Raw genomic sequence first — 11277 nt, forward strand, 5'->3', positions numbered from 1 at the left:
GATAGACAGGTACCGTGTAAGGTTTGTGGTAGATAGACAGGTACCGTGTAAGGTTTGTGGTATATAGAATGGTACCGTGTAAGGTTTGTGGTAGATAGAATGGTACCGTGTAAGGTTTGTGGTAGATAGACAGGTACCGTGTAAGGTTTGTGGTAGATAGACAGGTACCGTGTAAGGTTTGTGGTATATAGACAGGTACCGTGTAAGGTTTGTGGTAGATAGACAGGTACCGTGTAAGGTTTGTGGTAGATAGACAGGTACCGTGTAAGGTTTGTGGTAGATAGACAGGTACCGTGTAAGGTTTGTGGTAGATAGACAGGTACCGTGTAAGGTTTGTGGTATATAGAATGGTACCGTGTAAGGTTTGTGGTAGATAGACAGGTACCGTGTAAGGTTTGTGGTATATAGAATGGTACCGTGTAAGGTTTGTGGTATATAGAATGGTACCGTGTAAGGTTTGTGGTATATAGAATGGTACCGTGTAAGGTTTGTGGTAGATAGAATGGTACAGTGTAAGGTTTGTGGTATATAGAATGGTACCGTGTAAGGTTTGTGGTAGATAGACAGGTACCGTGTAAGGTTTGTGGTATATAGAATGGTACCGTGTAAGGTTTGTGGTAGATAGAATGGTACCGTGTAAGGTTTGTGGTAGATAGAATGGTACCGTGTAAGGTTTGTGGTAGATAGAATGGTACCGTGTAAGGTTTGTGGTAGATAGAATGGTACCGTGTAAGGTTTGTGGTATATAGAATGGTACCGTGTAAGGTTTGTGGTAGATAGACAGGTACCGTGTAAGGTTTGTGGTAGATAGACAGGTACCGTGTAAGGTTTGTGGTATATAGAATGGTACCGTGTAAGGTTTGTGGTAGATAGACAGGTACCGTGTAAGGTTTGTGGTATATAGAATGGTACCGTGTAAGGTTTGTGGTATATAGAATGGTACCGTGTAAGGTTTGTGGTAGATAGAATGGTACCGTGTAAGGTTTGTGGTATATAGAATGGTACCGTGTAAGGTTTGTGGTAGATAGACAGGTACCGTGTAAGGTTTGTGGTAGATAGACAGGTACCGTGTAAGGTTTGTGGTATATAGAATGGTACCGTGTAAGGTTTGTGGTAGATAGAATGGTACCGTGTAAGGTTTGTGGTAGATAGACAGGTACCGTGTAAGGTTTGTGGTAGATAGACAGGTACCGTGTTAGGTTTGTGGTAGATAGACAGGTACCGTGTAAGGTTTGTGGTATATAGAATGTTACCGTGTAAGGTTTGTGGTAGATAGAATGGTACTGTGTAAGGTTTGTGGTATATAGACAGGTACCGTGTAAGGTTTGTGGTAGATAGAATGGTACCGTGTAAGGTCTGTGGTAGATAGAATGGTACCGTGTAAGGTTTGTGGTATATAGAATGTTACCGTGTAAGGTTTGTGGTAGATAGAATGGTACTGTGTAAGGTTTGTGGTATATAGACAGGTACCGTGTAAGGTTTGTGGTAGATAGAATGGTACCGTGTAAGGTTTGTGGTAGATAGAATGGTACCGTGTAAGGTTTGTGGTAGATAGAATGGTACCGTGTAAGGTTTGTGGTAGATAGAATGGTACCGTGTAAGGTTTGTGGTATATAGAATGGTACCGTGTAAGGTTTGTGGTATATAGAATGGTACCGTGTAAGGTTTGTGGTATATAGAATGGTACCGTGTAAGGTTTGTGGTAGATAGAATGGTACCGTGTAAGGTTTGTGGTATATAGAATGGTACCGTGTAAGGTTTGGTAGATAGACAGGTACCGTGTAAGGTTTGTGGTATATAGAATGGTACCGTGTAAGGTTTGTGGTAGATAGAATGGTACCGTGTAAGGTTTGTGGTATATAGAATGGTACCGTGTAAGGTTTGTGGTAGATAGAATGGTACCGTGTAAGGTTTGTGGTAGATAGACAGGTACCGTGTAAAGTTTGTGGTAGATAGAATGGTACCGTGTAAGGTTTGTGGTAGATAGAATGGTACCGTGTAAGGTTTGTGGTATATAGACAGGTACCGTGTAAGGTTTGTGGTAGATAGAATGGTACCGTGTAAGGTTTGTGGTATATAGACAGGTACCGTGTAAGGTTTGTGGTAGATAGAATGGTACCGTGTAAGGTTTGTGGTAGATAGACAGGTACCGTGTAAGGTTTGTGGTATATAGACAGGTACCGTGTAAGGTTTGTGGTAGATAGACAGGTACGGTGTAAGGTTTGTGGTAGATAGACAGGTACCGTGTAAGGTTTGTGGTAGATAGACAGGTACGGTGTAAGGTTTGTGGTAGATAGACAGGTACCGTGTAAGGTTTGTGGTATATAGAATGGTACCGTGTAAGGTTTGTGGTAGATAGACAGGTACCGTGTAAGGTTTGTGGTATATAGAATGGTACCGTGTAAGGTTTGTGGTAGATAGACAGGTACCGTGTAAGGTTTGTGGTAGATAGAATGGTACCGTGTAAGGTTTGTGGTAGATAGAATGGTACCGTGTAAGGTTTGTGGTAGATAGAATGGTACCGTGTAAGGTTTGTGGTAGATAGAATGGTACCGTGTAAGGTTTGTGGTATATAGAATGGTACCGTGTAAGGTTTGTGGTATATAGAATGGTACCGTGTAAGGTTTGTGGTAGATAGAATGGTACCGTGTAAGGTTTGTGGTATATAGAATGGTACCGTGTAAGGTTTGTGGTATATAGAATGGTACCGTGTAAGGTTTGTGGTAGATAGAATGGTACCGTATAAGGTTTGTGGTAGATAGAATGGTACCGTGTAAGGTTTGTGGTATATAGAATGGTACCGTGTAAGGTTTGTGGTAGATAGAATGGTACCGTGTAAGGTTTGTGGTATATAGAATGGTACAGTGTAAGGTTTGTGGTAGATAGACAGGTACGGTGTAAGGTTTGTGGTAGATAGACAGGTACCGTGTAAGGTTTGTGGTAGATAGACAGGTACCGTGTAAGGTTTGTGGTATATAGAATGGTACCGTGTAAGGTTTGTGGTAGATAGAATGGTACCGTGTAAGGTTTGTGGTAGATAGAATGGTACCGTGTAAGGTTTGTGGTAGATAGAATGGTACCGTGTAAGGTTTGTGGTAGATAGAATGGTACCGTGTAAGGTTTGTGGTAGATAGACAGGTACCGTGTAAGGTTTGTGGTAGATAGAATGGTACCGTGTAAGGTTTGTGGTAGATAGACAGGTACCGTGTAAGGTTTGTGGTAGATAGAATGGTACCGTGTAAGGTTTGTGGTAGATAGAATGGTACCGTGTAAGGTTTGTGGTAGATAGAATGGTACCGTGTAAGGTTTGTGGTAGATAGAATGGTACCGTGTAAGGTTTGTGGTAGATAGAATGGTACCGTGTAAGGTTTGTGGTAGATAGAATGGTACCGTGTACGGTTTGTGGTATATAGACAGGTACCGTGTAAGGTTTGTGGTAGATAGAATGGTACCGTGTAAGGTTTGTCGTATATAGACAGGTACCGTGTAAGGTTTGTGGTAGATAGAATGGTACCGTGTAAGGTTTGTGGTAGATAGACAGGTACCGTGTAAGGTTTGTGGTATATAGACAGGTACCGTGTAAGGTTTGTGGTAGATAGACAGGTACCGTGTAAGGTTTGTGGTAGATAGACAGGTACCGTGTAAGGTTTGTGGTATATAGAATGGTACCGTGTAAGGTTTGTGGTAGATAGACAGGTACCGTGTAAGGTTTGTGGTATATAGAATGGTACCGTGTAAGGTTTGTGGTAGATAGACAGGTACCGTGTAAGGTTTGTGGTATATAGAATGGTACCGTGTAAGGTTTGTGGTAGATAGAATGGTACCGTGTAAGGTTTGTGGTATATAGAATGGTACCGTGTACAGTTTATGATAGAGAGAAAGGTCAAAACAAAGGCCGGGTATATGAGAAAGGCACGGTTCATGGGGGCGGCTAAAAGAAATGGGGGCAAAGGGAGGAGCTCTGCCGTTTTACTAATTCCAGTTTATAGTCGCGACACCAGTCATTAGACGGGATTTTAATACAATTGTGAGCCAAGCGATCCCACACATCGATACTCCACGTCATTGTCTCGCTCGTTGAACGGCGGCGTTCCTCGGCCCGAGAGGGGACACGACTGGCAGAGCGGGGACGGATACTGGTAGGATTTATCACGGATCACCTCAATTAGTGTGTTTTATTTGCTCATTGCCCCACTCCGTGGACGTAAGACATCCCCATACATTGTTCGGACGACAAGGTGATGGCAGCGTTGTACATGTGTAGGAAGGTGCCGCTCAGCAGTCGAAGCTGTGTTTGTTTGGCGCGTGTCGTTTGATTGTTAAGCTTTAAATATACCGGATCCACAAAGCCATACCATTTATGGTAGGACAATTATAAGATCATTTTGTTTTTTAGACAATATTTCCGAAAACTTTTGTTGTACGTTTCAGCGTGCAATAGATATAAAATATACGGTTGTTTTTGCTTTGTTTTCCCCTGGGATAAAGTCCACAAAAACTGACGACTACAATCAAGATGAGATAAGATAACGTACTGTATTCTTACTGACTAGAGTTCCACCGGGAATTTCTATTTCGCGAGTATCCACTTTCAACTCTATACTTCAAACATGTTTAGACCCCGTTCTTTTTATAGTGAACCATCAATAGGACGCGTTTAAAAAAATCCTGGGAACTTTTGGAAAACCTCGTACCACCATCATCGTTAGCTTCCAGTTATTATGTCGGACTTATTCAAGTAAAGCAAGAATGCTCTAAAACGAATGTCGCCATTTTAAAAAAAAACACTAGTTCTTCATTAGTCTACAGTGAACAACGTCATTTCCCCAAACAATGTATGTCATATTTTTCCCCGAACCGTGTCTATTTTATTATGGCATATCTTTACCACTTCTTTTACTTGAATCAATTTGAATTTCAGTCGGTAATCGCTGATAATTGTTAACAATTATGTACCTAGCCTTAACAACATCGCCCCCTGTCTTTATATATATTGCAAGAAAGAATTTCTCTCTGGTGATGCAGTTTAAATGTAACCCATGCAACGTGACTAAATGTCAGGGATAATTTGATTATTAACCGAATCATACTATACTTTCAACCCATTTCTACTTAACCATTAACCGATTCCTCCTATCCCATTAACCGATTTCCCTACCTTTAACCGATTTCTCCTATACCATAAACCGATTTCTCCTATACCATTAACCAATTTCTCCTATACCATTAACAAATTTCTCCTATACATTTAATTAATTTCTCCTATACCATAAACCGATTTCTCCTATACCATAAACCGATTTCTCCTATACCATAAACCAATTTCTCCTAAACCATTAACCAATTTCCCCTAAACCATTAACCGATTTCCCCTAAACCATTAACCAGTTTTTCCTAAACCATTAACCGATTTCTCCTATACCATTAACCAATTTCTCCTAAACCATTAACCTCCGAAACCATAAACCGATTTCTCCTATACCATTAACCGATTTCTCATATACCATTAACCAATTTCTCATATACCATAAACCGATTTCTCCTATACCATTAACCAATTTCTCCTAAACCATTAACCTCCGAAACCATAAACCGATTTCTCCTATACCATTAACCGATTTCTCATATACCATTAACCAATTTCTCATATACCATTAACCAATTTCTCCTATACATTTAACCAATTTCTCCTATACCATAAACCGATTTGTCCTATACCATTAACCAATTTCTCCTATACCATTAACCATTTTCTCCTATACATTTAACCAATTTCTCCTATACCATAAACCGATTTCTCCTATACCATTAACCAATGTCTCCTATACATTTAACCAATTTCTCCTATACCATAAACCGATTTCTCCTATACCATTAACCAATTTCTCCTAAACCATTAACCAATTTCTCCTAAACCATTAACCGATTTCCCCTATACCATTAACCGATTTCCAAACCATTAACCGATTTTTCCTATACCATAACCAACTTCTCCTATACATTTAACCAATTTATCTAAAACCATTAACCGATTTTTCCTATACCATTTACCAATTTCTCCTGTACCATTTACTGATTTTAACCAACGCTTTCTGTTCATTATTTGCAAATGGTTCCACATTTGAGATTACAGAATAGACACTACTGGTGCCATATGTTGTTACAATATAGGCTACACTGATACCACGTGCGGTGCGGGATAATCTTCTCCTCAGGAGAGACATCATTCCACTTCTTGTGCTCTGTTTTTGTCGCCTGTTTAGTTTGTTGTTACTTCTTTTTGTCTGAACTTTGAATTCGAATTTCTCTGCTAAATCTCGCAAGATGTTCTTGGTAGATTTCAGTCACATACAATTTGCTGTGTACGGGATGTACTAGATAATCTTTTAAAACTAAAGATCTGACTGCGAGCAATTTTGTTTAAACTTTCATTTCGAAACAAAAATTATCTTGCGTTAAAGATGTGATATACATTTATATTTTAATCAAAAACTAAAATAACGTGTACCTGGATGTTGATATGTAAAACTGTTTCAGCTAAGGAATTCATTCTAATGGCAAAGTTTCTGGGGTTATGTTTGGATACTCTGAGCACATTGTATTAATCTGGTAACACTAAAACTAAATAAACTAAAAATCAGCCGTTGTCTAGAATTAAATACGATATATTGGGTGCTGGTAAATCAGGCTTTAACATTAGACGGGTAAGCAGGGGTTGTTTTAGGAAAGATACAAAGGGGACTTAGTTTTGTTGATTGTTATTGGAGGATAGGAGTGTTAAACAACTAATGTATGTATCCTATGTCTAGAGATACTATATTAAGGATGAAACATTGTTTAAGTCTGAGTCTAGAGATAATATATTAAGGATGAAACATTGTTTAAGTCTGAGAAGGATATTCATTAACACGCTGTAAATCGCGTAGAGTTTACGAATACTTTGTGTCGCGAACTTAGCTCTTCAGACATATTCAAAGATACAGGTACTTGATTTCGCAAACGCCGATCTAGAAATGACTTACAATTTCGCGAATAATGAGCGATAAGAGTCATAGACAACCCTTACCCTATCGTTCTAGTTCTGTACCATTGTTATATTTGTTTCTATTGTTCTAGTTCTGTACCATTGTTATATTTGTTTCTATTGTTCTAGTTCTGTACCATTGTTATATTTGTTTCTATTGTTCTAGTTCTGTACTATTGTTATATTTGTTTCTATTGTTCTAGTTCTGTACCATTGTTATATTTGTTTCTATTGTTCTAGTTCTGTACCATTGTTATATTTGTTTCTATTGTTCTAGTTATGTACTATTGTTATATTTGTTTCTATTGTTCTAGTTCTGTACTATTGTTATATTTGTTTCTATTGTCTTAGCCCTGTACTATTGTTATATTTGTTTCTATTGTCTTAGCCCTGTACCATTGTTATATTTTTTTCTATTGTCTTAGCCCTGTACCATTGTTATATTTGTTTCTATTGCTCTAGTTCTGTACTATTGTTATATTTGTGTCTATTGTTCTAGTTCTGTACTATTGTTATATTTGTTTCTATTGTTCTCGTTCTGTACTATTGTTATATTTGTTTCTATTGTTCTAGTTCTGTACTATTGTTATATTTATGTCTATTGTTCTAGATCTGTACTATTGTTATATATATGTCTATTGTTCTAGTTCTGTACCATTGCTATATTTGTTTCTATTGTTCTAGTTCTGTACTATTGTTATATATATGTCTATTGTTCTAGTTCTGTACTATTGTTATATTTGTTTCTATTGTTCTAGTTAATTCTGTACTATTGTTATATTTGTTTCTATTGTTCTAGTTCTGTACTATTGTTATATTTGTGTATATTGTTTGAGTTCTGTATGACTATTTTCAGCTATGTTTTGATTAACGTAGATTAATTTCTTGTCATAGTTTGGATTACAATTATTTTTGTGTGTTAATTAAGATTAATTATCGCCTATTGATATGATTCTGTAACACCACTAACATGCTAGTCGATGTACTCAGAATCATCACAGAATCATCACAGAATCATCAGTCATCACAGAATCATCACAGTCATCACAGAATCATCAAGAATCATTGCAGAATAAATCCAGAATCATCTCAGAATCATCACAGCCATAATAGATGAAAGTAATACAGTCATACCTTCCTTAGAGGTACATAACAAAACACTGTTTAAAAGATAGCCTGGTGTTTGACCTACATAGACTGAGTACGTTGTATGTCCATGTATCACTGTATTAACCAACACAGCTCTTTTATCCCCAAATGTAGCGAAATATCCAAACTAAATACCTGGAAAACGGAATAGTCTACATTCAATATTTGAGTAGGAATAAATAATTCAAGTTCAATATCTTAGTTAAACGAAATTGCTCTATAGTGTCTTAGTAAGAAATAGTTATTTTAAATCAAAATCAATATTTCCCTGAGAAAAAAGTCGCAATTCAAACAAGGCGCTTCAGTATGGTAAAAGTGTTTGTATTTCATATACATTTAAGATAAAAAAAACTAGTATGCCACACCGTCATAATAGAAGTATGTGTTTCCCATGAGTTCGGGTGGAACCACTCATTAATTTCTAAAAAGCAAAATTATTCACAAATTTTAATTCCATTTTGGCAAAACACATTAATATCTTGTCTGAAATTAATTTCCATAAGAAATAAATTGCTTCCCGAACGGCAGGCGTCAATGTCTTAAACTAGGGGAAATATTCACCTGATCAATCTTCATTTAAAATTATCAGATATTCAAAACTTACAAAGTTGATGAATGTCTTGAATTAGGGGAAATGTACACACGCTTTAATCTTGGTTTTAAATAGATCAGATATACCAAATTGACAATTTGATCGATTTATTGAATTCGAGTTAATAACCTCGCGTGTCAAGTCTGCATTCAGAATCACAAGGTATCCCAAATTTACAAAGTTAAGGACTGTCTTCAATTCGGGGAGATATTATAATCATTAGATATCTATAGTCTACAAAGTTGATAAAAAAGCGGAGTTAGTATTTTAATGTTTATTCAAATATTTCCTAATTTCCACTCTGTGCCAAGTCTTCATACTTTAAATTATTTACGAGATCTAGACACATCAGGTAACTGCTGCAGTTTTACCTATCATTAGGCGACAACCTTACGGATACAATGGAACAATTCACATGTACTGTAGCTGTTACTTATTGTACGTAACTGTACGTAACAGTCAAAACTATTTTATTTCGAGTGAAAACTTGAAAAAATATTGTTTTGGGAGTTTATGTATTATGCAAAATATTAGAGGGTATATTTGTATGTGACATAATCAAAAATTGGTTATTCGAGAAAATTTAATTAAACCTAGTTCATTTTAATTATGCCACAAAGTTCGTCATATAATTGTATTTAATTATCTTTTGATGAACAATTAATGACGAGATATTGATAAAAGCCAAGATTTTAATGGCATATTAGTTTATAACTGAGATATCCTTAACCTATGACCAAGTTTAGTGGTAAATATTGGCACACATCCAGACTGTCGGCAAGGTGTACGGCCGATTGGTAATTTCTTTGGAATGCAGGTACAGACATTTATCGGCGATCGATAGCATCATTCTGCATAGTCTTAACACTCGATATACGTGAGTCAGTTATTCTACGTTTAAGATTACTGATATCTGATTTAATGCAGAGGCTAAACTTTCATATAATTCCTAAAGGGGTCCCCTAGCGTGCCTACTGTTATAAGATATTCTTTTAGGTTAAACGTGATCTCGTAAGATGCATTAGAATGAAGCTATGACTAGAAAGGTAAGTGAAAAAAATCAAACCAACCGCGTGAAGCAATAGGAGAAGAGTAAAGAAATCGTAAGTTGAGAGTTAAATATCGCCCAATAAAAGAAAATAATTTTTGTAAGCAATACAATGCTATGAAACCAGTATAACAAAAATAGCTGATTATCATATATTAACAACATGGAATGCACATTGTTTAGAATAACATACATCGGATCATCAATACACAACGATAGTGGAAGTCAGATTTGATATGATTAGAACAATATTGGTAGAAAACAACAATACGAAATGATATAACCACAGAGAGTTAAACCGACAAAGACAATAGAAGAAGCTTGCAGCATATTAAGTTGAGATCAAGAAAAATAAGCAAAAAGAGTTCATAGACAAATATTAACAGGCTGCAATAACCAAACTACAGGATGAATTAAAGATAGCTTTTTGTTTGACAACGTGAAGTCTGTTGACAGCGTCAGAGATCGCTGGTGTTTTACAGTGTTGTCTGGATTGACAGTATATATCATGAAGACTATTCAAAGCGTTTTAGATGGCTGATGTAAGCTGAATGTAATGGTTACGGTGAAGAACTATTTTAACTTTGATATGGATATAGAGGTCAAAGGCCAGCGTCCATTATTGATATTATCTCATCCTCATACAAGTACGATTACCAAGTTCGTCAACGTCGTCTGCTCGCGACGCTGATTCAGACCGATTAAACATGGAATCTGTTTAAAAAGAAATGTTCTAGCAAGTATTGTTCTCAGTGATATGAAGACTTTCATTTCCTGTAAACAACATATATCCAGTCGATGAAAGCTTACCAATTTCCTTGGAATCACTAGAATCTCTCGATGTTATCACTGCACGATAATTACTCAAAAATCAGCGACAAGATGACACTTTTGGAAAATAAATAAAAAGTCATCAAGTGTGTTCACAATATTTTTGATCGCTGATGTCTGATAGCTTCCTTGGTGGACAGGTTCATCACAACTCGGTGTCTGACAGTCTCCTTGGTGGACAGGTTCATCACAACTCGGTGTCTGACAGTTTCCTTGGTGGACAGGTTCATCACAACTCGGTGTCTGACAGTCTCCTTGGTGGACAGGTTCATCACAACTCGGTGTCTGACAGTTTCCTTGGTGGACAGGTTCATCATAAAGTGTGTTCACAACTCGGTGTCTGACAGTCTCCTTGGTTGACAGGTTCATCATAAAGTGTGTTCACAACTCGGTGTCTGACGGTTTCCTTGGTGGACAGGTTCATCATAAAGTGTGTTCACAACTCGGTGTCTGACAGTTTCCTTGGTGGACAGGTTCATCATAAAGTGTGCTCACCATGTTTTAGATCTTCACGTGATTCATCATGAAGTGCGTTCACGGCGTTTTAGTTCTCTGGTGTCTGACAGTTTCTTAGTTGATAGGATTTTACAGTTTCCAATGTTGACAGGACATGTCATTAAGTGTGTTCATAGT

The 11277-nt window shown here is 37.2% G+C and overlaps 1 protein-coding gene across 1 annotated transcript in view; it reads right to left on the bottom strand.

Moving 5' to 3' along the window:
- Positions 1-10958, bottom strand: part of LOC117339784 (keratin-associated protein 16-1-like) — a 35321-nt gene extending 24363 nt beyond the window's left edge. The window contains exon 1 of the mRNA XM_033901494.1: positions 10809-10958. Within this exon, the coding sequence (XP_033757385.1) occupies positions 10809-10958 (150 nt within the window). The remainder of the gene's footprint in view (positions 1-10808) is intronic.
- Positions 10959-11277: the final 319 nt, after the last annotated feature.

This window comes from Pecten maximus, chromosome 12 (genome assembly GCF_902652985.1).
Source record: "Pecten maximus chromosome 12, xPecMax1.1, whole genome shotgun sequence".
Classification (NCBI taxonomy): Eukaryota; Metazoa; Mollusca; class Bivalvia; order Pectinida; family Pectinidae; genus Pecten; species Pecten maximus.